General features: G+C 60.7%; 1 protein-coding gene across 2 annotated transcripts in view; it reads right to left on the bottom strand.

Moving 5' to 3' along the window:
- Window positions 1–124: 124 nt before the first annotated feature.
- Window positions 125–23,704, bottom strand: part of HSPG2 (heparan sulfate proteoglycan 2) — a 98,362-nt gene continuing 74,782 nt past the window's right edge. For both annotated transcript variants that reach the window (XM_041767581.1, XM_041767582.1), the window contains 45 exons: window positions 23,199–23,350; window positions 22,884–23,019; window positions 22,635–22,786; window positions 21,725–21,860; window positions 21,421–21,572; window positions 20,848–20,986; window positions 20,585–20,736; window positions 19,858–19,993; window positions 19,589–19,740; window positions 19,245–19,383; window positions 18,544–18,695; window positions 18,215–18,362; window positions 17,001–17,152; window positions 16,425–16,566; window positions 16,029–16,180; window positions 15,505–15,646; window positions 15,249–15,389; window positions 14,896–15,030; window positions 14,471–14,652; window positions 13,629–13,824; window positions 13,190–13,369; window positions 12,621–12,881; window positions 12,238–12,442; window positions 11,188–11,285; window positions 10,541–10,807; window positions 9,946–10,055; window positions 9,601–9,748; window positions 9,402–9,518; window positions 8,653–8,764; window positions 7,837–7,981; window positions 7,649–7,748; window positions 7,407–7,516; window positions 7,174–7,282; window positions 6,510–6,608; window positions 5,963–6,184; window positions 5,500–5,744; window positions 5,045–5,216; window positions 4,833–4,955; window positions 4,698–4,742; window positions 2,558–2,633; window positions 2,388–2,466; window positions 2,198–2,268; window positions 1,933–2,016; window positions 1,463–1,566; window positions 125–1,362 (listed from right to left, as the gene is read on the bottom strand). In XM_041767581.1, coding sequence (XP_041623515.1) covers window positions 1,190–1,362; window positions 1,463–1,566; window positions 1,933–2,016; window positions 2,198–2,268; window positions 2,388–2,466; window positions 2,558–2,633; window positions 4,698–4,742; window positions 4,833–4,955; window positions 5,045–5,216; window positions 5,500–5,744; window positions 5,963–6,184; window positions 6,510–6,608; window positions 7,174–7,282; window positions 7,407–7,516; window positions 7,649–7,748; window positions 7,837–7,981; window positions 8,653–8,764; window positions 9,402–9,518; window positions 9,601–9,748; window positions 9,946–10,055; window positions 10,541–10,807; window positions 11,188–11,285; window positions 12,238–12,442; window positions 12,621–12,881; window positions 13,190–13,369; window positions 13,629–13,824; window positions 14,471–14,652; window positions 14,896–15,030; window positions 15,249–15,389; window positions 15,505–15,646; window positions 16,029–16,180; window positions 16,425–16,566; window positions 17,001–17,152; window positions 18,215–18,362; window positions 18,544–18,695; window positions 19,245–19,383; window positions 19,589–19,740; window positions 19,858–19,993; window positions 20,585–20,736; window positions 20,848–20,986; window positions 21,421–21,572; window positions 21,725–21,860; window positions 22,635–22,786; window positions 22,884–23,019; window positions 23,199–23,350 — 6,443 coding nt within the window. In that variant the 3' untranslated portion in view covers window positions 125–1,189. The remainder of the gene's footprint in view (window positions 1,363–1,462; window positions 1,567–1,932; window positions 2,017–2,197; window positions 2,269–2,387; window positions 2,467–2,557; window positions 2,634–4,697; window positions 4,743–4,832; window positions 4,956–5,044; window positions 5,217–5,499; window positions 5,745–5,962; window positions 6,185–6,509; window positions 6,609–7,173; window positions 7,283–7,406; window positions 7,517–7,648; window positions 7,749–7,836; window positions 7,982–8,652; window positions 8,765–9,401; window positions 9,519–9,600; window positions 9,749–9,945; window positions 10,056–10,540; window positions 10,808–11,187; window positions 11,286–12,237; window positions 12,443–12,620; window positions 12,882–13,189; window positions 13,370–13,628; window positions 13,825–14,470; window positions 14,653–14,895; window positions 15,031–15,248; window positions 15,390–15,504; window positions 15,647–16,028; window positions 16,181–16,424; window positions 16,567–17,000; window positions 17,153–18,214; window positions 18,363–18,543; window positions 18,696–19,244; window positions 19,384–19,588; window positions 19,741–19,857; window positions 19,994–20,584; window positions 20,737–20,847; window positions 20,987–21,420; window positions 21,573–21,724; window positions 21,861–22,634; window positions 22,787–22,883; window positions 23,020–23,198; window positions 23,351–23,704) is intronic.

The raw sequence follows: 23,704 nt of genomic DNA, 5'->3' as shown, positions 1-23,704 counted from the left end.
CGTCAAGGGTGGGGAGCAGGGGCCTTGCTTGGCTCCCAGAGCTCACCTGCCCTGCGCTGCCCCACCCCAGCCCAGCCGCAGGTTCCACCGAGTCAAGCCCCCGTCGAAGGCGCAGGACACGCTCTGGCGGGGATAGCACCGTTTATTAAGAAAGATCAAGACAAAGACCACAGGAGGGTCCCTTCTAGGACACAGAGGCCAGGCGTCCTGGCCCCACATCTGTGGGCTGCTGGTGGGGAGGGTACATGCCCCCAGTTGGGCCCTCAGGCTCCCACAGATGGGGCAGGGCTGTCATGTCCCCTTCCTGTCCCTCCCAGTCATGAGTCCTGGCATCCCCCACCCAAGGCACTAACTCTTGTCAACCACCAATGCCCTCCTCCCCCCATGTCCCCTGGGCCTTCACTTCCAGATCAGTGGGGGGGCTATGGGCTGGTGTGGGCGGGGAGACCCTCTCAGTGCTGGGCTCTGCCTGTAGCAGCTCCTGGTAAGAGTTGGGGTGGAGTTTCCCTGGCAGCCCTGAGGCCGGGGGGGCCCTGGGCTAGGTGTCGGGTGGGGGCAGGGGTGGGGGGGGGATGCAGGCCAGGAGGGCTCGGTGGGAGGGGGAGGCTATCAGGGGCAGGTGGCCCAGCTGGCTGGGCAGGGGTGACAAGGGCTGGGACGTGGGCTGGCGGGAGTGGGGTTGCCCGCCCAGGGGTGAGCTGCCTTTTGTTCCACAGTTGGCACTAAAGAGCTTTCCCCACCCGGAGGAGGGTGGTAAAGGCCATGCTCCTTGCTCCAGGTAGCTGGTGAAGCACCAGGCTACAGGCCGCAGTTGGCTCTGGTAGGATTGAGGGCTGCCCGAGGGCTGCTGACCCGGACAGCCCAGCTCTAGGGGAAGGGGGGGCTCTCTACTGGTGGTGACAGTTCTGAGCCCACTCAACCACCGTGTCTGACCCCAAGTCCTGGCGGCCCTCTGAGGCACCGGCTCCCATCCAACCTGCCTTACCTACCAGCCTGCGGCTTTGCCCAGGTGCGTTTGTGTATGGGGGGTGGCGTGCCCACCCTCCAGTCCAGCCCAGGGCAGTAGCAGCAAAGCGTGGCATTGCCTCAGTTTCTTACAAAATATTCATAATAATATTAATAATAATAATATAGTCGACGTTGTGGGGCTGGGACACTGCCCGGGAGTCCGTCTGGGGCAGGCGGCTGCCTACGAGGGGCAGGGGCGAGTGTTGGCTCCCGCCTGGGCGCCGTGCTGCAGGTCCAGCGGCTGCGGGGGCGGGGCGCCGGGCCGGGCGGAGTGCAGCACCAGATTCTTGATACAGCCCGTGATGCCCGAGGAGAACCTGCCCCCGGTCAGCGTGGTCACGTCGGGAGCTCCGCCTGCAGGGAGCCCAGGGCGTGAGGAAGGGGCATGCTCTAGCCCCCCTCCCTCCCTTGCCCAGAGGATGGTGCCCTAGGCCAGCACCGAGCCGGGACTTACCGATGTAGACGCGGCCCTTGGTGTTGACTGCCACGTTAGGGCCTGGGGACTGGCCGCTGACCAGCTCCTCACCATCCACCTGGATGGAGCCTCTCCGGCCCTCTCTGTGATGGGATGGGGGCGGACCCCTCACCACCAATCCCGAGTCCCCTCCCTTTGCCTCAGATATGCCAGCTAGGAAAGCCTGGCCCTGCTCTGAGCCCTTTTCTTCCCCCACTGGATGCGATGTGGCCCGGTGTAGCTTCCCAGCTCTCATCCATCATCCCATTCGGGTGCTTGCCGGCCTCCCCCCCATGGCATTTTGTCCCCCCACCAGTAGTCTGCATTCCTGCAGGTGGCCTCTCCGCCCACCATGGTTCAAGTTCTGTCTCCAGAGCTCAAAGCCTGCCTCCCTGCACGTGGTGGGCGGCGATCTGTCCCACCTCAGAACTCTGTGCCCCCCGCCCTAGGGCCCAGGTGGACTCCCTTACCGCAGCGCAGTCACCCGATGCCACTCGCCATCGTCAATGGGGTCCTCAGAGACAAGTCGGGCCTCCCCACTGCCCAGCTGGTAGCTGCAGACATGCAGGCCCAAGAGAGTGTGAGCTGGGGCAGACGGTGGTGGTGTGTGGGGCTGGGGTGCCGAGGGCTGCAGCTTCTTTCGGGAGGAGCCACGGCACCGAGCAGAGGGGAGGCCACTGAAGGGGTGAGAAGGGCCAGGGATGGGGGGAGGAAGGGCCAGGTGCCCGGACCCACCTGAAGACCAGGTGCCCGTCCTGAAGCCCAAGACTGATGAAGTCCTTGCCACGGCCGGCCTCGCCCATGTCCTGCCAGGGAAGCACAGGGTCGCTGGGGTTCCTGGTCTGGGAGCCAAGGGCCCAGCCACTGTGGCCTCACAGCCCTGGCCACCAGGAACCCTAAGACCGGGCCAGACGCCCACACTCACCACGCCCTGCCAGAGCAGGAGGCCGTTGGCCGTGCTCGTCCGAACCTCCAGCTCGATGGTCTCTGGCACCTCAGGCACACTGGGGAGTGGAGGGGGCAGGTGAGGGGAAAGAAGCTGCAGATTCCTGCTGCCCTCCCTGGATCCACAGGCTCCCCCAACACCCATCTTACCTCCTGGAGAAGATGCGGCCTGGGAGAGCTAGGAAGCCATCGTCATGGAAATAGGCTCCGTACTGCCCAGGGGCATCTGTGGGACAATGTGGGGATGGTGAGGCACCTGCTCGCCTTCATGGAGCGGCCACTGCACGGGCTCTGGACCCCCACCTCCACCCCAACGTGTGCTACTATGGGGCCCTGAGCCTGCAGTCTCTGGAGACCGCAGAGGGCTATGGACACAATTCAGGGGCCTGTGAACTTGGGTGGGGAGACACTGTAGCTCTACCTTCACTCACTTCTCATGACGTGTAGCAGTTCCTTTCATTAGGGCATGTGGGCAGCAAACCCAAGGAGCAGTAGCAGGACCTATGATTTATTACTAACAGACTTCCTTTTTTTTTTTTTTTTTTAAGATTTTATTTATTCATGAGAGACATACACAGAGAGGCAGAGACACAGGCAGAGAGAGAGAAGCAGGCTCCATGCAGGGAGCCCGATGTGGGACTTGATCCCAGGACTCCAGCCACTCCCTGGGCTGAAGGCAGGCGCTAAACCGCTGAGCCACCCAGGCGTCCCACTAACGGACTTCCTTATCACGCCGCAGTAGTTACCAACACTTCAGAGCTTGCTGAAATCGTGGTAGCTATTAGGGCCACCACGAGGTCTTGTTTACTGCATTAATACAGAACTATATATGTTACAAATCAGAAAATTTTACATATTTTAAGAACCTTATTTCAGTATAACTGGTTTCCTCTAAAATCCTATGTATTTTATTTTATATAGTCAGTAGGGTCCAGATAGGGTGACCAATCATCCCTCTTTGCTGAGTCCCGTCCTGGGTTTAGCTCTGAAAGTCCATATTCCGAGAAACCCCTCAGTCCTGAGCAAATGGGGAGAGCTGGTCACCCAGGTCCGTGGCACATGAAAAGTTCAGAACGTTTGTATTCCCTCCATCTTGCAGCTGGGAAGACAGGCTGGGGTGGGGGTGGGGGGCTGGTGGTGAGTGGCCTGCCCACAAGTGGGAAGCCTGCATGACACCCCGGGCCTGTTGGCCCCCACGTCCATACTGTGTGTGGCTCCAGCATCCTCAGCCCTAACTGCTCAGACCCATCCCGCAGGCCAGCACTGGTCCCAGCGGGCCTACGAGGGTAGGGGACATCTGGCCACCCTCCACCAGATGGTGCTAACAGCTAACATTTACCAAGCGCCTACTATGTGCCAATCAACGTGCAGGGAGCTTTACAGCCAGCTGCAAGCATGCTTTCATTTAAATGGATCCTCATAGGGGGCCCTGGGTGGCTCAGTGGTTGAGTGACTGCCTTTGGCTCAGGTTGTGATCCCAGGGTCCTGGGATCGAGTCCCACATCAGGCTCCCTGTGAAGAGCCTGCTTCTCCCTCTGCCTGTGTCTCTGTCTCTCTGTGTTGCTCATGAATAAATAAATAAAATCTTTATTTATTTATTTATTTTTTTTAAATAAAATCTTTAAAAAAAAATAAACGGATTCTTACAATAATCCTATGGTTTAGACATAATGATTCCAAGTATATTAAATAATTGTACCGTGACACAAACTTTTATCCAGCTCTTGTGGAAAGGATGTTTCTTCTCTTTACCTTACACATAAGGAAACTGAGGCACAGAAGGGTAAGTGACTCACCCAAGGTCACACAGCTAGTGGGTGGGGGGATTTGAATCCAGAGTCCGTGCTCTTAGCCACCCTACCACTACCTCTCCTATTACATTAGTGAGAAATAAGAAGATACCTACAGAGCCGTTAGCCCGGTGCCTGCACATGTTCAATAAGCACTGATTTTTAAGAAATGATCACTGCTCTTAAACAGATTGTGGAATCCTTGAGAATGAAGGTCTTGCCTCATTCATCTTATATTTCCCACTTCCAGGGTGAGGATGGGCATGCAATAGTTTGTCGACAAGCATGAATGTAGAGGAGGAAACTGAGGTCAGAGTGGCTCAGGACCCCGCCCCGGGTCACCTGGCCTGTAAGTACACAGCGGGACCGGGCTGTGTATGGCTGGGCTCTGTTCTGTCCCTCTGAGCCCAGTGAGCCTCTCTCTGGCCTTGTCTTGCTCACAGGGGTACCTGGGAGAGGGGCCAAGACCGGAAGCCAGTGTGGCCATAGGAAGTACGTACCATTGCCCCCACTGCCTTCCAGATGCCAGTCAGACTCCACTGTGCCTGTGAGGAAAGGCAGCTGCAGACACTGTGCCAGGGTGGCCAACCCCAGATGGCCCCCAGAGGCAGGTGGGAAGAAGCCAGGACGGTTACCTTGTTGGCAGCGCGCGCCAGAGAAGCCGGGGGGACAGAGGCAGCGGGTGCCCTGGCAGGTGCCCCCGTGCAGGCAGGGCTCACGGAGCAGGCAGGGGTTCTCCTCGAGCTCACAGAGGTCTCCTGTGGGCCAGGGCATGGTGAGCGGGCGTGGGCCGGAGTGGCTGCCCACCACCCCGCACCCCCCGCTGGGGCCAGCTGGGCTCGCCCACCTTTGAAGCCATCGAGACACAGGCACTGGAACTCGTACTCGCCGGCAGGCATGCACGTGGCGCCGTTCTGGCAAGGCTGGCGCTCGCACGGGGAGCTGGTGTAGCACTGGCCGACGCCTCGGCTGCCCAGGAAGCTGTAGGTGAGGTCCAGCCGCTTCCCGTTCACAGACACCTGTGGGCACAGGGGGCGCTGAGGGGCCCTGGCCCAGCGGGGAGCAGGGCGCAGCGGAGGGTGGCTGGGAACCGGAGCTGGGGCGTGAGCGGTCACGGGGCATCCCAGCCTAGGTGACGGAGGGACCCGAGCTGCATGCCTCCCGGGCGCCCGGGAGGTCCAGGGGTGCAGCCGGTCCTCTCCAGGAGGCGTCCTCATCCCCACGTCACAGAGCAGGGACCTGAGGCCACAGGGAAGCGTCTGGCACCCCGCCCTCCCCTGCGGTCCTGGGGCTGCTCCTCACCTCGCCCACACAGCCGTGGAAGTGAGCGCTGACGTTGGTGGCCGGGGGCAGCCGCACGGAGGGCTCCACGCCCCCGAGGTAGAGGAGGGTGTGCAGGTTGAGGCCCTGGCTCTTGCCAGGCGAGGAGCGCAGCACCGGGCGTCTGCCGTTCACGCGCAAGCTGCCGTCCTTGTTCAGACGCTCCGCCGACACTCGGTGCCAGTGGCCCAGGGCCAGCGGCTCGGGGCTCCGCAGCACAGCCAGCCCTGGGGGGATGCCGGGCAGGGATGGCACAGGCACTCATGGTGTCCACACCATGAGTGGACATGGTGTTCCGGGAGGAACCTGGGAGGGGTCTAGGGGACTTGCCTAAGGTCATGCATGGAGAGAAGGGACGTGAATGAACAGGGGACTTCAGTGGATCTCAGCCCTCCTTTGGGCATGGGGACCTAAAGCCCATCTGCTTTTGGTGTCTGGTGCTCACCTGACCCTAACTCATAGCGGAACTCCAGGTGGCCACCGACCATCGCCAGGGACACGAAGTCCTCCACGGGCCCGCTCTTCCCCCCGCTGAACAGCAGGATGCCGTCGGGTGCCAGTGGCTTGAACTCAACATCCAGGCGCAGCTCGTGGTGTGTGTTGGTGAGGGCGGGCAGTGCCAGGTAGGAGCCGGTGCCCGACATGGAGGGGGTGGTCACCGTCACACCTGCAGCAGCCATAGCTCAGCCGGCGCAGTCAGGGTACCGGTGTCCCAGCCCGGCCCACTTCAGGCCCAGCAGCTGCAGCTGCACAGGAGCCCCTGCCCTTTGGCACCGCAGACCAGGCTGGAGGTGTCTCTAGGAAGGGGGGGCCCTTCACGGACTCTCATGGGAGGGATTCAGACTGGGCAGAGGCTTGGTCAGGTGACTTTGGGGCCCTCTGGCTATGGACTAAGTGTTGTCATTCACAGGGCGCTTTGTGGCCTCAGGGTGCCCTATCCAGCTTCCCCCAACTCCCGGGCTCCCTGGGGACTCAGGTCTGACACCACTCACCTTCCTCACACCTCACCCCTGAGCGGCCCAGGTGGCAGCGGCAGGTGTAGCCTCGGCCATCAGGCCGGTTCACGCAGGTGGCGTCGGGCCCACAGGCCTCTGGGGGACACAGAGGGCAGCAAGAGGAACATTGAGGTGGCCTGGGAGAGGGTGGGGTCCTGATGCTACAGCCCTACCTATAGCACCCCAGGGGCCTTGGCCAGCTTGGGAGGACTACGTTGGGAGACTGGGCAGGAGGAATGGATGGTGGAGGGGTAGGGGGCACCCAGGAGGCTGGGCAGGGGGCAGCATGGGAGGGAGGTGCATGAGTGGCCGGGTAACAGTGTGGGGTGGTGGGTACCTGGGATGTAGGTCATGGGGTGAGTGCTTTGGTGAGGGATGAGAGGGTGGTGGGTACCTGGGGTAGTAAGAGGCTGGTGGGGGTCGGCACCTGGGAGCAGTGATGGGGGTAGGATGAGTAACTGGGCACCAGTGATGGGGGTGAGAACTTGGGGAGCAGAGCTAGGGGGCAGAGTGGGTGTTAGGGTGGCAGTGATGGAGGTCAGTATCTGGGAGGAGTGGCGAGAACCTGGGCGAGTGAGATTGTGGGTGGACATGGAGGGGGCAGCTGCGGGCAGAGGCGAGCACCCAAGGGTGGCAGCGGTCACAAGGGTGGGTCACGCACCTGGGTGGCAGTGCAGGGCCTGGGAGTGCTCACAGCGACTCCCAGTGAAGCCAGCTGGGCAGATGCACACGTAGCTGCTGCTCTCTGAATCCTGACATTGGCCCCCGTTCTGTGAAGCCAGCCCCAGAAGTCAGGTGGAGAACACCCTGGCTCTCCCCCACTTCCCACGGGGGCTTCCCTGGCGGAGGGCAGCAGCCAGGGGCAGTTGGGTGGGCTGTGTGGTGCGGGGTTACCTGGCACGGCCGGTCCCTACAGGTGGGGCAGTGGGAGATGCCGTGGGCGGTCAGGTTGAGGTCGTGGAAGATGATCTCCTCGCCCTGGATGCGTAGCTCCCGGACGCAGCCTGCGCGATGGGCAGCCACAATGAGAGGGGTGGCAGTGCCAGGGGCCTGCCCCGCCCCCCCGCACCCTGGGGTGCTCTCCCAGGCTCCCATGGGCTCAGCCAGCCAGCAGGGGAGGTGGGGCAGGGGCTCACCTATGAAGCCGCTGCTCAGCCCGGCCTTGGGGATGGCACCGTAGTCGGGGTAGCCACCCAGGTAGAGCTCCTCATTTAGGTCCAGACCCTGGAACTTGCCCTGGGGAGTGGAGAAGCCGGGATGGGGAACAGGGGCTGGGCAGTGGTGGGCAGGTGGCTGGATGTGGGGGGGACTGGTGGGGCCTCACCTGAGAGGTCCCGTTGACGGGGGCCAGGCTGCCCACAATCAGGGAGCCCTGGGTCAGGCTGCGCAGCAGGGTCACGGTGTGGAACTGGCCCAGCGCCAGCGGTGTGGGGTGGCGGATGGTGGCCATGCCTGAGCCTGCGTCAAACCTGCTCCGTGGGGTGGGGCCAGGGCAGGAGAGAGCGCACACTGGGCTAGTCAGAAGGGCTGGGCAGGGGGCCCGGCCTGGGGAAGGCGATGTCACCATTTCCTACCATTCTGATCTAGTTCCTATCCTTGCCTTGTCCACCCCCAGCTCACCCCATCCCTGCCCCTTCCTCGGGTCTCCTCCTCCATCCCTCATCCCCAGAGTTTATCCAGAGCAGCCCCCGGGTGCTAACTGCCCTTGGCTCTATGGCCCTAGAGATCACCTTGCTGCTTTCCTCCTTTATGGCTGCTCTTGCCCAACTAGGATATGGATTTCCCCAAGGCCAGAACTTGATCTGTCTCTACCGGTGCATGGCATAGAGGAGGAGTCCAGTCCAGCAACTAATTTTTGAGCCAGTGAACGTATGAATCCTGTCTGCAGGAGTCCTACCCGCTAGACATGCGCTCAGCATCACCGAGCATCTCTGCCACGGTTCTGAGCTAGTCTGGGGCTGCTTCCTCCTTTACCCGGTCAGCACACTGTCCCCGCGCCACAGATCACGCGGTCACCGAGGGTGACGGCCACATCTCCTCCTTCATTCAACTCAGTGCAGGGTGCTGTGTGCCTGACCAAAGCCCCGCGGTCCAGTCCTCTAGCCCCTTCCCTTGTGAATGGGGTGGGGGAGAGTCTCACCGGAACTCAGGCCTGCCCCCCACGAGGCCGAAGGAGATGAAGTCAGGCTGCCTGTTGGCCAGGTTGGTGGGGCTCCCCGGGCTCCGCTTCTGCCCATTGTACAGCAGCATCCCTGGAGGGCACAGCCGTGTGAGGGCCTCCCACCAGCCACGGGCCCCCCCGTCCGCCCCGCCCCAGGAGTGAGTGACCACAGCCGGGGAGCCTTCACTGTCTAGCTCCCGTCCCTCCCTCCACACACCCCCGAGCAGCCAGGGCCTTCTCACTGTCTCCAGAGGCGCCCTACCCAGGGCTGGCTCCCGGTCCCTACAAACACATGGAGTCTGCTTCACTCACACTGGAGGGCCTACCTGAGAGGACAGGGAGGCAGAGACTCACCCGAGTAGAGAAGGAGGCCTGGACAGTGAAAGTCAGAGAGCCGTAGGAAGATGGGGGGGAGAGAAAAAGAGAGAGGGAGGGAGAGAGAGAAAGAGAGAGAGGAGGAAAGGCTGAGAGATGGAGACAAAGGAGGACAGAGCCAACAGGAAGCCGGGCCAGGAGGCTGGCTGTGGGTGTACCCATCAGAGGTGGGAGGTACTGAGCAGTGGGGATAGAGACAGGGGGGGATGTGAGAGATGGCCCCGATGGCAGGCCAGGGGTCCCGGGACAGGGAGCTGGGGGAGGTAGGTAGGACCGGGGGCCTTCAGGGCTCAGACAGTGGTGGCGGTTAGCCCGGGAGATCCCCACCCCACAGCAGCCCCTCCCCTGCTCACCATCAGCTGAGTCAGGCCGGAAGGTGATCTTGATCTCGAACTTCCTATAGGCATCTTTGATGGTGGGCAGCGGCAGGAAGGAGTGCGGGGTCTGCGTGAAGTAGGGGACCACCCGCTCTGCGGGCAGAGAATGCAGCTCGAACCCATGCCTCCCAGGCAGTGGGCAGGGCGCTGCCAAGTGCGGAGGCTGCCGTCTTACCTGGCACCTGCAGATGGGCGAAGGCTTTGACCTTGCCCTGGCGGTTAGTGGCGGTGCAGACATAGGTGCCGGCGTCCTGAGGCCGGACAGAGGGCAGCAGCAGCATGTTGTTTTCCAGGCGGCTGTCGGGTGGCAGGTTGCCGTCCAGCTGCAAACACAGCTGCACGTTGGAGCCTGGCCTCGGCCCACACCTCTCCAGGGCCTGCCTCCCATCTCACCTCGGGACCACCCATAAGCACTGCAGACGTGCTCTGTGCCAAACCCAGGCCATGTCCTAGGGGCACCGAGATAGTGAAGACTCGGTCCCCACCCCTCAGGCCCGCGGCGCCCCTGCCTGGCACTTACCTTGCTCCAGGTGATGTCAGGAGTCGGGTAGCCAGAGGCCATGCAGGGGAAGGCAGCTGCAGAACCAGCAGGCACACGGACCTCTGGGGGTGTTGAGATCTGGGGCAAGGCTGGGAGTGGGGAAGGAGACACAGGCCATCAATCTGATGACACCCACCGTTTCAGAGCCCAGACTGTCCTGACTCCTTCCATCTCCACAATAGCCCCCCGAAGGGAGGCACTGCATCCCCATTTCACAGATGAGGCTCACTGCTGCTTGCACACTGAGGGACAGGTCCATTGGACTCCACAGCCCGAGACGCTTCAACACATCCCAGTAGAACATTGTGTCATCCCCTGAGGACCTGAGGAGGGGCACCAGGGCAGTATGCAGTGGTAAGTTTGGGGGCAAGTCATGCGGGTTGGGGTGAAAAGGAGCTTCCTTTAAAGACAACACAGATATGTGTCGGCCCTTGACAACTGCTCTTTGTCACTCTCGAGTGTCTGTGTTTATGTCGTCTCTGCCATCACACTGGGCTGTGGGTCTCCATCAGCATCTCCGGTGCTTTAGTGCATGATGCCCCCCATCCCCGTGGAGGCCCCCGCCGGCCTTCACCTTGTACGAGCAGCAGCACGTGGGACTGGGTGGTGCCGGCAGAGTTGGTGGCGGTGCAGCGATACTGTCCTGCATCGGCCAGCTCCACGTGGGCGATCCTGACAATGCCTCCGCTCTGCACGATGCCGGGCCGCAGGCGTCCCCCAACTTTGCTCCATGTCACTTGAGGCTTGGGGTCACCCAGGGCCAGGCACTCGAACTCCACGGCATGGCCAACCACCACGGTCTGCACGGAGGTCCGGATGTTGATGAGCACCGAGGGCAGGGCTAGGGAGGAGGGAAGCAGGGGCAGAGTGAGGCCAGCCTGCCGCAGGCCTGGCCCAAGGAGGGGAGAACTGGGGCCCCTGGTGTCCATTTGCTTTCTCGTACATTCACTCATGAACATGCTCACTTGTCTGCTCTCTTTTGTAGGTTCACCCTCTTGGGTATCTGCTGTCCTTCATTGGTTGGTCTGAGCACCCACTTGCTCCACCCATCTCCTTTTCTCCCCTCCTTGCAATATTTGTCAAACCCCCTTATGCTATGCTAGACACAAGCAATAATTCTCTTTCTTCATAGAAATTTAAGGTGCTTCCTGGGGAACACCATCCCTGTACCCCTCATCTCTGTCTCCTGCTCTTAGGAGAGGCCTGAAGGCGCCATCCTACCTTGGACAACCAGTTGGGCACTGGCCTGGGCCTGTCCCCATGGTCCATGGGCCTGGCAAATATATGTCCCTTGGCAACTCTGGTCCAAGTTCTGGATTCTGTAAAGAAAAAAATAATACAACATTAGTGAATATAAATAATTGACAAGAATGCTTTCCAGTGGGGGCATCTGGGTGGCTCAACAGGTTAAGCATTTGCTTTAGGCTCAGGTCATGGTCCCAAGGTCCTGGTATTGAGCCCTGCATGGGGCTCCCTGCTCAGTGGGGAGCCTGCTTCTCCCTCTCCCTCTGCCACTCCACCTGCTTGTGCTCTCTCGTTCTGTCAAGTAAAATCTTAAAAAGAAAAAAGAATGCTTTGCAATGGCATGCAAGCTCAAAGCCATCAGAGGTTAGCACGTGGCATAAGCTTCTGGTCTCCCACTAACCACATGAGGTAGGCCGACTAATGTCACCACAACCATTTTTTTTTAAGATTTATTTATTTATTTATTAGAGAGAGAGAGAGAGAGAGAGAGAGAGAGAGAGGCAGAGACACAGGAGGAGGGAGAAGCAGGCTCCATGCTGGGAGCCTGATGTGGGACTTGATCCTGGGACTCCAGGATCACGCCCTGGGCCAAAGGCAGGCGCTAAACCGCTAAGCCACCCAGGGATCCCCACCACAACCATTTTAGGTCAAGACCTTATGGTCAGATCTCAAGAACCCACAGTTACAGAACAGCAGAGCTGAGATCTGGGTCATGTGTATGTAATTGGCCTCAGAGCCTATTCCCTCTCCCCTACTGATAAGGATACAGATATGAGCCACTGTTTACTGAAAGCCTTCCATGTGCTTTAGTGATCTCATTAATCTCATTTGGTCTCATGTAAGCCCTTGTAGGGCTAAGAGCATTCAGGCTCAGAGAATGGAAGTGACTTGTCCAAGGACATGGTTTCATGCTGAGCCCCACAGGACAGGTATCCTAACACCCCCCTCCCCCTGGGGCATCCCCACCCTATGCACCTTGGACTAGGGTGCTCAAATTATTCAGTCTGGCTGCCCTTCTCGACTCACCGGAGCACCCCATCCTGCACACTGTGGCCAGGAGGCAGCTGACCCCCTTCCTTGATCCAGCGGAGCTGGGTGCCCCGGTCACTGGGCACGGCACAGTGGAACTCGACGCTGGCCCCTATGCTCTTGGTCTCCAGCTGAGGTGTGACCTGAACGGTGGGCGTGGATCCTGCTGGGATGGCAGTTGCCAGGACAGAACCAGAGGGGCCTGTGGGGACATGCGGGAGGTTCTCTGTGTGTGTGCGCATGTGTGCACGCATGCATGAGAGTGATATGATATCCGTGATGCCTCCCCTCCCAGGACCCAGAAATTCCCCATCCTAATATCCAAGGGATGTTCTTTTTGTAGGACCCCCTTCTGTGCCTCCTGAGCCAGGGCTGCTCACCTTGAACAAACACCTGGGCGAAGGCCTCTGCCAAGCCCACCTTGTTGGTGACCTGGCAACGGTAGCGGCCCGAGTCCTCAGGGGCCACGGACTCAAAGCGCAGCAGCTCGTTCCTGGCGGTTGCCCTTGCAGGGAGGCTGCCACCCACGCGGCTCCACTGGAAGGTGAGCGGGGGTGTCCCATGAGCCAGGCACTGGAGCTGCACTGTCTCCCCTGCCTGCACCGAAGTGTGCTCCGGGACTGTGGTGGCATACGGTGGGCCTGGGATGGGGGGGGACACAGAGGTCAGGGCAGGGAAGATCAGTGGTCAGGTGGGAGCTGATGCCTGACCCAGGCGACTTGCCAAAGGACCCGAGATGCCCAGTAGTGAAGCAGAGGACGGGATGAGGGGAGCCAGGGTCCCGGGAGGAGAGGTGGGTCTCAGACTAGGGCGGGCTCTGGGGGCCTGAGGTGCATGGGGCCCTCTGGATGGCATTCCTTGGGTTCTGTCCAGGGTGTAGCCTGCCTGGGCCTCAGACCTGCATGCAGGGCAGAGAGGGGAGCCCAAGGAGGGCAGATGAGCGCCTTACTCTCTACATGCAGGGCGATGGTGGCCTCAGCGTGCCCGGCGGGGCTAGTGGCGTTGCAGATGTACTGGCCTGAGTCCTGCTGGGCTACTCGGGGGATGATCAGTGTGTCACCTTGCAGCTGGTGCTGCCAGGGCAGCGGGGAGCGCAGCTTGGACCAGTGGATGGTGGGCATGGGGCTGCCTGCAGAGTGGAATAAAAGACCACAGATGTCAGTGGGCGGCCCTAGAGACTAGCTGGGCATGAGGCTGGTGTAGAAGTGATCGGGTGACCTTGTCCCTTCACGGGGGTCACTGAGTGGGCACCTCAGCCATCACTGGGTGGTGCCAGCAACAGAGTCCCCTCCCGGGGTATGATACCATCTTCAGATCTCTTGTGTCTACAATTCAGGCCCCAGGGCAGCACTGCTCTGCCTGCCTTGTGTGCCAGCCCCCGTCCACACCTGTGGCTGAGCAGCGCAGGGTGGCTGTGTGTCCAGCCTCTACGGTCAGCTCGGCTTCTTCAACTTGGACCTGGGGCGCCCCTGGGACCACAGTGCCCGTGTCCACAATCACCTCCACCCGCTTCTGTGCTGTGCCCAGTGCATTCTGAGCTAGGCATACGTAGGTGCCTGCATCTGATGGTTTAGCTGATGAGATCTGGAAGAAAGCAAGGATGCTGGGTAAGTGGGCACAGACAAGCACCTCGGCATCAGCCCCCAGCTCTGGCTTGCTTTCACCTCTTCCCTCTACCCTTCCCTTTGCTTTTGGTTCTCCTATTGGGCTGCTTGAGGACTTACAAACTCAAGACATCCAGCCCTTTAGTCTATCCCATCCACTTGTCCATCAACCCACCCACCCCTCCCCCATTGACCCACACATCCACCCACCCACCCATCTACTCACCATACATCCACCCACCTACCTGTCTACCCACACATCCACCCATTCATTCAGCCACCCTTCCACCCACCCACCCTCTACTCACCTACCCATCCACCCATCTACCTACCTATCCACCCAACCACCCACTCCCCCATCTACCCACCCACCTACCCACCCATCCATCTATCCTTCCAGCCATTCTTTCTTCCTTCCCTTTTACCTTTTTTCTTCTTGCCCATCTTCCAATCTACCCACCAAACACTTATCCCATGCCCCTCTTCCTCTATCCATCCATTCATCACCCATCTGCCCATTCACGACTCTTTCCTCTAAGCATGTGCTCCAGGATGGGCCCTGGCTGGACCCTCAGACCCAGAGATGAAAAGGCCCTGGCCTGTGGCCAGGGGAAGGCTTGCCTCACCTGCAACACCGTGTGGCTGTCCACGACCCCATACATCCGCTGCTCTACATTGTTGGGGGCGCCGATCCGAGTCCAGCGAGCTGAAGAGCGGGGCTCCCCAGCACTGACACACTCCAGGGTGACAGACTTGCCCACTTTCACCCGCACGGGGCCCTCGGGGAGCACAGACACAGTGGGGGGCCCTGTGCAGAGGAACGGCATCATTGATGCGCCTGCGGGGCTCTGCCCACCACACGCACCTCACGGCCCCTGTCGCAGTAACTGCCCAGTGGGCACTATTCTGCATGGATGTGGAAACTGAGGCCAAGAAGGAGGATGCCCAAGAGGGAGGCGTTGGCTGAGGCGGGATGGAGATCTGGAGGTTGTGAGCTCAGAATCAGGGCTGGAAACAGGAAGGCGGAGCCCCCAGGGCTGAGGCCACTCACCGTGCACGCTGAGGTTCACGACACTCTGGGCCACACCGTAGGCGTTGGAGGCCACGCAGCGGTAAGTCCCGTGGTTGCTGGGCCGGGTGCCCACGATGGTGATGATGGAGCCGTTGGGGCTGATGTGAACATTGTCTGCGGAGTTGGCGCTGGTCAGTGAGGTGTTCTTGTGCCTTGGTGTTGCCGTAGGCGTGGCTCTGCCCCACGTCCCCAACCCCTCCAGCCTGGCTGTGTCCAGCTTACAGGGGCCCAGGCCTCAACCTTTGCCCACTCACTCCTGGGCATGATCACTCACTCCTGGGCATGCCCACTCACACCCGCCTCCAGGATCCTCCCCCCACCCCCCAGCTCACCCTCCAGTTCTTGGTTCCGAGTCTTCCACTCGAGGCTGATGGGGGCTGCCCCGTCATGGATGAGGCACTTGAAGCTGGCATCTTGGCCCTGCTGCACGGTGCTGCTGGGTGGGTCGATAGAGATGACGGGGCTCCTGAGGCCTGGGGGATGAGGCAGGCGGGGGGCTGGGCTCAGCAGGGCTGGCTCGGCTTGGCCTCCCGGCCTCAGCTCCACGGTCTCCCTCCTCCCCCTGCCCGTGGCATCTGCCACACTCACGGTAGGAGGACCCCGCACTGGGCAGGACAGTGACTGTAAAGGAAGCCTCCTGCTCAGGGCCCGAGCCGCCAACCACGCGGCACACGTACTCTCCCGAGTCAGCGGGGGAGACATGGTGCAGCCTCAGCCGGGAGCCGTGGGTCTGTGGGAGTTAGGAGGGGGGAGCCGTCAGGCCAAAGCACTGGGGCAGGGCAAGTCCCCAAGCCCACTATGCCATGTTGATTCTCCCTAAAGTCTCAGGAGCTCAGGGCTCCAGTGGGGAGTGATGAGGGAGTGTCATTTACTGGATCCTACATGTCTGACCGACCCACTTTGCAGAGGAGGAAGCTGCCCCGGGAACACTGTGGCAGCAGGGCTGGAATACCCAGGTCTCCCACTCTCATGCTTAGCAGCTCTGCTCCAAAAACTACACTATCCCCTGGGGTCCAGGAGGAGGCCGGGGTCCATGTGAGGTTTGGGGTGCAGAAAGCAAATGTAAGTTGAGCCCTGACTGCCCTGGAACGCTTCCCAGCAGGCCCCTGTACCTGGTGCCGGGCGGGGAGGCTGCCCCCACGCTTGTACCATGTGACCTGGGCGTGGGCCTGCCCGGGCACCACGCAGTTCAGGTCCAGGCTCTGTCCTTCGGCCACATGGGAGGAGGAGGCCTCGATGTAGATGGGCTGGGCCAGTCCTGGGGCTGGGGACACAGAGGGTGGGTAAGAAGGGTGAGGCTCTGGGGCATGGAGGCAGGGACTGAATTTGGTGGTAGTGACAAGACACCATGGGCTCATGCCGCCCAGACCCAGGGCTGGTCCCCAGTGGTGGGGGGGAGGGGCTGGAGGACCTCCAAGGAGCAGAGAGCCAGAGCCCCGCCGGAAGAGTCGGGAGGAGCAGGGCCAGGGAGAGGTACCCAAGCTTCACCCCCTGCCCCTGTCACTTACCAGGAATGGGGCCTGGGCTGGACGGCTCAATTGTGACAAGGACAGAAGCCTCCAGGGTGCCTGAGCTGCTGGTCACTTGGCATGAGTACTCTCCAGAGTCAGCCGGGGACACCTGATTCAGCCTCAGCAGGGGTCCGTGGACCTGGCCAGTGTCAGGGCAAGGGTGGGGAGGGTGAGCTGGGGGCCTGGCAGCCATGGGCTTCAGATGCCCAAGCCCTCTGGTACGTGCACCCCAGGACCGTCACGTATAGTTGTGAAGGCTGCATCCTGTGCAGGGTGACCCCCTGAGACTTCAGACACCGTGGAGTACGTTTATGACATTTTGTGGTAAGAAGAAGTCTAGTGTCCTGAGTAACAGGTGCCTTTTTTTATTGCACCAAGGTGCTGAGAAGCCGGTGGCGGCTCTGCCGTGCCCAGCCTGTTCTCCACCTCCTGGATGTCAGTGACCTCCTGCTGCAATTCCCCCAAAGTCCTGGATGGTGAGGCCACCTTCCCTCCTGGCTAGTTTGAGGCAGGATTGTCGGGCAGGGGTGGGGTGGGGAGGGCCAGCATCCTGCTTTCTCCAAGCCCCTGTACCTGGTGCCGGGCAGGAAGGCTGCCCCCGCGCCTGTGCCATGTGACCTGGGCGTGGGCCTGTCCAGGGACCACACAGTTCAGATCCAGGGTCTGCCCCTCGGCTACATGGGAGGAGGAGGTCTCGATGCGGATGGGCTGGGAGCCACCTGGGGCTGAGGCACAGGAAGAGATCAATGAGCTGTAACTCCCACCCCTTTGCCGTCAGTCCTACCCCCAGGTGCCCAGATTTTCGGACCAGGGGCCAGACCGCATATGGAGAGATGGCTTCGATCCCCCCACTGCCTATTCTTCTGAAGCCTGGGGCAGCTGGGCTGGCCTGGAGGAAATGGCAAGCCCCAGACCACGGCCCCACCACTATCTCCTCTTGTGCTCCCAGCACCTCCAGTGGCCAGGGCACAGGGCCAGGCACCTCCACATAGGTCACTCATTTTTCTCAAACTTGAGCGATGTGTGGCTAAGAACCCAGACTCTGGGGCCAGACTCCCTGGGTTCCAATCCTAACTCTGCCACTTATTAGTTGTATGACCTTCGGAGAACTACTTCACCTGCCTGAGTTTCAGTTCCCCATCTGTAAAATGGGGAGAACAACCATACTGACCTCCAACAGTTCTTGTGAGGACGAAATGGGTTAATATGGGTAAACAGAACAGGGCCCAGCACCTCGCAAGTGCTAGATCACATTTGTTACTTAGCACTTCATGTACTATCATGTCTGCTACAGCCACGTATTAATCACGTTATGTTACGTTTTCCTGTCAACTGAGTCGCTTAACAGAACCCTTAAATACTTGGCCCCATCGTAGGCAATGATTTCCCTGAAATCATGATGGGTTTCATATGTGGCTGTTTTTCTCTGATATAACACCACTAATATGAAAGACTTTTTACCAGGGCACTGCTCCAGAGCACCCTCCTGTACCCCCAAAAGCACGGTTCCAGCCTTTAGGGAGCTCATGGGTTGTTGCAAGAGTTCTGCTAGCCCCACTCTACGGACAAGGAAGGTGAAGCATGGAGCCTCTTGTGCAACATCTCAGAGTGTGGACAGAGGAGCTGAGACTCAAGCCCACCTGTGCCAGACCCCCAAGTCTGTTCTCGGGCCTTGGACATCCCGGTTCACCTGGCTCCCGACTCTGCCTGCTGGTCACTGCCACCCTCCCTACTCCCCCTGCTGCCTTCCTGCTCCAGCCTCCCAGCCCCACCATAGAGACTCTCACCAGGAGCAGGAATAGCGCTGGAGCCAGAGGCTTCGATGTTGACCAGGACTGAGGCCTCCAGGGGGTCTGAGCTACTCCCCACGCGGCACACGTACTCGCCCGAGTCAGCCGGGGACACCTGGTACAGCCGCAGCCGAGAGCCGTGGGCCTGAGCAGGGGCAGGACAGGGGAACAGGAGCAGAGCAAGAGAGAGTCAGAGGGTCAAGGTCTACCCTCTGACCTAGGCAGGCATGTGGCCTCCCTCCTGACTAGCTCTTGGGGGAGGGGCCTCTAACCGGCGCCCCCACATTCAGCAGCCCTCCCATCATTTCCAGCCCCGACTCCTATACCTGGTGGTGAGTGGGGAGGCTGCCCCCGCGCTTGTGCCACGTGACCTGGGCGTGGGTCTGCCCGGGCACCACGCAGTTCAGGTCCACGGTCTGCCCTTCGGCCACGTGGGAGGAGGAGGACTCAATTCTGATGGGCACAGCACCACCGGGGACTGTGGGCACAGAAGCAGATTTGGGTACAACCAGGTTGGTGAGAGCCTCAGCCACAGAAACCCCTGGGGCCCAAGGTAATAACAATGGTTAACACCTCTTAAGTGCCTATAGCGTGCCAGGCACTGTCAGAAGCACTGGGTGTGTGTGAACTCATTTAATCCTCACAGAATTCATAAACTTTCTGTGATCATGGAAATCCTCTATATCTGCACCATCCACTACGGCAGCTACCAGCTGCGTGTGGCTCTGGAGCACTTGAAACGTGACGTGAGTGTTAAACTTCAACTGTAATTGCCATGTGTGGCCAGTGGCCACCGTAGTGGACAGTGCGAGGTCGGGATGACCGGCATCTCCGTGCTGCTGACGAGGAAACGAAGCTGAGGGAACCCAAGTCTCTTAGTGGTACAGGCAGGATTCGAACCCAGGCATCTTTCTGCAGAGCCCTTGCCCCGACTGCCACCGTCACGTGAGAGCTCTGACTGCTGACTCCCCAGGGAGCACTGTTACCGGAGTCTCCTGGTCCCTTCCCGGGCCTTTGTCAGACTCACCGGAGGGGCTGCCGGCGCCGGGGGAGACGGAGACCATGATGGAGGTCTCCTGGGCATCGATGTTGTTGTTGGCACGGCACACGTACTCGCCCGAGTCAGCCACAGACATGTGGTGCAGCCGCAGGCGGGAGCCGTGGGCCTGGGGGCAGATGGGGAAGAAGGGGGACAGGGGTGAGGGGCCAGGAAGTCACCAGCCGGCCCAGGCCTCCTTCCAGGCCGCCCTCTGCCCACCCGGGGCGGGAGGGAGGACTTCACTGCCGGTTCTCTGCCCATGGGGGCTGTCCCTGCAGTGCCCGCCCCGGGGGCAGGGGCTCTGCCCTCACGGCCACGGCTCCAGTCTGTACCTGGTGTTGGGTGGGAAGGCTGCCGCCACGCTTGTACCACGTGATGGTGGCCTGGGGCTGCCCAGCCACCACACAGTTCAGATCCAGGGTCTGCCCTTCGACCACCGTGGGGGACGAGGACTCGATCCTGATGGGGGGGGAGACGCTGGGCACTGGAGACAGAGAAGGACGGGACCCACAGCCGGAGTCAGGCAGCAGTGATGGCGCCAGGGCCCTGTCCGCCTCCCCCTGCATCACCTGCCTGGACCCCCTGCCCTGTGCCCTCTCACCGTGGGAGGAGCCACTGCCCTCGATGGTAACAATGAGTGAGGTCTCCTGGGAGCCGCCACCGTTACTGACGTGACACACATATTCACCCGAGTCGGCCGGCGTCACCTGGGGGATCCGGAGTCGGGAGCCCACGATCTGAGGGAGAGCAAGTGTCAGTGGGTGGGGGCAGCACCTCCACATCTCTAGTGCCACCGCCCTGGCCTCCAGGAGCCTCCTCTGCCTTGTCGGGGCTGGCCGCCACCAAGACGTCCTTCAGAACCCCTCGGTGGCCTCCCCACGGCCCAGCTGGCACGGACAGGCCTGTCTGTAGCCTCTGTCCTGTTCTCACCTGTTACCTGGGCCTAGAGCCTGCGGAGGCCATCCCTGGTGACTCGAGTGCCCTGCTCTGACTTCTATTACACTGCTGTCACAGGACATGTCTGCCCCATCCGCTAGCCTGTGAGCTCCCGGAGGGCGGGCACCTGTCTCATTCTACCTGGAATCCTTAGTGCCAAGCATACACTTTCGGCCTGGAGCAGATTCTCAGGGACATTCAGTGAGTGAGTAAATCATAGAATGTTCTGGTAAAATATGGGCTCCAACTGAGGTCAGTAGCGCCCATCAAGTAAGAACGCTCAATGTTTGCTGAATGGCTGAATGAGCACAGGGAAGGGGTTGAGAGCCGCTCCTGAGTCCCATTAGAACCGGTGTGCCCAGTTTTTGCACCCACACCCAGTGCCTCCATACCTGGTGCCGGCTGGGAAGGCTGCCTCCACGCTTATACCAGGTGATGGTGTGCGGGGCTTGGCTGGCCACCAGGCAGTTGAGGTCCAGGACACGTCCGTTGGCCAGGGAGGCCGAGGAGGACTCAATGCGGACGGGGTACACCACACCCTGGGCTGGGAGGCCAAGACAGGAGACAGGGTGTGGGAGCCGCTGAGGTTGGAGCCGCCCTCGTGGCCCCCCCACTGCTTGTCAGGATGTCAGGACCACCCCCCCCACACACTCACGGTGGGAGGGGCCATGGCGCTGCTGGATGCTGACCAGGACGGAGGCTTCTTGCGTCCCCGAGCTGCTCACCACGCGACACACGTACTCCCCAGAGTCGGAGGGGGTCACCTGGGGCAGGCGCAGCCTGGAGCCGTGCACCTGGGTGGGGCAGGAGGGAGCCCAGCTCAGGGTCAGGCACCGGGGCTCCGGGCCAGGCTCCTGCTCCCTCCCCTGGCCCTGCTCCCAGCCCAGTCCAGCCAGCTGGCCTTGCGAGGCGCTCTTGCTGGAAAGACCAGCATTCATGGCCAGTCAATTCCCCTGCTCCAGTGTGGGACTGGGCCCAATGAAAAGGAGTGGGCGGCCAACAGTTGTTGACGTGCTATGGGGCAGGTGAGGTAGGCAGTGGGAGCCCACTTGACGGAGGAGGGCACTGAGGATCAGGGAAGTTGAGTGACTGGCGTAGAGCCACACAGCAGGCACAGGGCAGAACAGTGTCTGACTGAACTCAGGTACGCCTGAATTCAAAGCCTGGATGCCCTGCTCTGTAGTCACAAGGGTCCTTCAGGCTCCCCCCTAGCTCTCTTGCTTCCTACCTGGTGCCGGGCGGGGAGGCTGCCCCCGCGTTTGTGCCACGTGACCTGGGCATGGGCCTGCCCAGCAACCAGGCAGTTCAGATCCAGAGTCTGCCCTTCTGCCACGTGGGAGGACGACGATTCAATCCGGACAGGGGGGGTGACCCCCAGCGCTGGAGACAGAGGGCAGAGGGTGAGTCCCTGGCTAGGAGGGGAGGGTGGGGGGTGTGTGTGTGTGAATGTAAGGGCTACTGGTCTCGTGGGGTCCTGCCAGTGTCTCTCACGGCTGGGCCCCTAACCCTGCCCTACCCCCAGGACTGCTTACCGGGTACAGAGCCTGCAGGCTCAATGGTCACCAGGACAGAGGCCTCCAGGGGCACCGAGCCACCCACCACGCGACACACATACTCGCCCGAGTCAACTGGGGACACCTGGTGTAGTCTCAGCAGTGAGCCGTGGGTCTGGCCAGAATGGAGGTGAGCTCAGAGGGGGCCCTCACGAGGCCCCTACACCTGTAACCTACAGCCCTGCCTCACTCTGACCCTTCAGGCCTGGCCATCCACTGTCTTGCTTAGGGAGAGACTTGTCCCAAGAGTAGGAGGTGGCCAGGAGGAGACATGGAGAACTGGGCAAACGCTAATACCACTTTCTGTTGGTTCTAAGACACTTATTAATGTCTCTGAAATCAAGATGTGTCTTACGGTGAATAATCTGTCTTACGGGGAATAATTTTACAGTTACAAATGGCAGCTTTTCTTCCTTAGAGGTACAAAGAATAATAGCACACCTTGCAATCGATAGCATCCTCAACTCTTTAAAACACAGTAATATTAATAACTGCTAACAGTAGTACGGTAATAACAGTTGGGCAATTTCTACGTGCCAGAGCTCTGAGCACTTTGCACGGATGTTAACTCACTTCACCCTTAAAACAATTCTATAAGACAGATACCATTTTACAGATGTTGAAGCTATGGCACAGGAAGGTTAAGCAACTTGCTTAAGGTCACAAGCTAGTAAGTGGGGGAAATAGCATTCACACCTAGGTTGGCCAGTCCTAGAGTCTGGGTTCTAACCATGGTGCTAGACACCTGGACACCCTTGGACAATGGGGTCCAAGGCTCCCCCTGACTCTGAGGAGCTTCCAGTCCTTCTCATCCTTGACCTCCACCACCCAGGGCCTCCCTCCTGTCTCCTTCTTGGCCTGCCCATCTGCCCATCTTCTAGGCCTGTACCTGGTGTCGGGCAGGGAGGCTGCCCCCGCGCTTGTGCCACGTGACCTGGGCGTGGGCCTGGCCGGGCACCACGCAGTTCAGGTCCAGGGTCTGTCCTTCGGCCACGTGGGAGGAGGAGGACTCGATGCGGATGGGCTGGGAGCCACCCGGAGCTGGGGGAAAAGACGGTCACCGGTCACTCCAGTTCTCTACAGCTGCTCCTGCCTGGCCCTGCCTTCCGTCCCAGCCCAACCTGGTGGCCCCACTCACGGTAGGCGAAGTTGGCCCCCTGGGTCCTGGTTACTGTGACTGTGATGGAGCCCTCCATCCCGTTGCTGGCCCGGCAAACATACTCGCCTGCGTCGGCCGGCGAGGCCTGGAAGATGTACAGGCGGGAGCCGCGGACCTGGGCAGACAGGGGCAGGGGTGTGAGATCGGGGCTTCCCGCAGCCCAGCAGACGCCCCTCCGCCCTGCTCCTCCGAGCTGGGAACTGCCAGCCGCTCAGCTCACGGGCCAGGACCCCCTCAACTCACTGCCCAGAGCTCGGCCTGGCCAGTCCCTCCCACCTTTCTGCCAGCACGCACCTGGTGCCGGGCGGGGAGGCTGCCCCCGCGCTTGTACCACGTGACCTGGGCGTGGGTCTGCCCTGCCACCACACAGCTCAGATCTAGGGTCTGCCCCTCGGCCACTGTGGGGGATGTGGACTCGATCCTGACAGGTGGGACAGGTCCTGGGGCTGTGGGGAAAGAAGCAGTGGTAGCAGGTGCCCCCAGAAGAGTGGGCAAGAACGGTCCACCTCTGAGCCAGACCGGCCTGGTCTTCTGAGCTCAGGCTCTCATATGTTTGGGGTTTGGTGGCCTGGGTTTGATGTCCTCAGCTGAGTCGCCCTGAGCAGAGGGCCAGGGCAGGGGCTGAGCCTTGCAGAAAGGAGCAAGGAAGTGGGGGAGAGGAGGGTAGCTGAGGCTGGGAGAGAGGAAGAGGAGGCCATTGCGTGGTCAGAGAAAAGTGATAGGAAGATGGCAGGTTGCTTAGAGAAGTGGAGTCGCCAGCTCCAGTGTGGGCCTCTGTCCCACCCTCCCAATGGCAGCAG

The sequence above is a fragment of the Vulpes lagopus genome, chromosome 8 (assembly GCF_018345385.1).
Source record: "Vulpes lagopus strain Blue_001 chromosome 8, ASM1834538v1, whole genome shotgun sequence".
In the NCBI taxonomy this organism is placed as follows: Eukaryota; Metazoa; Chordata; class Mammalia; order Carnivora; family Canidae; genus Vulpes; species Vulpes lagopus.
This window is presented reverse-complemented; position numbering and strand designations above follow the sequence as displayed.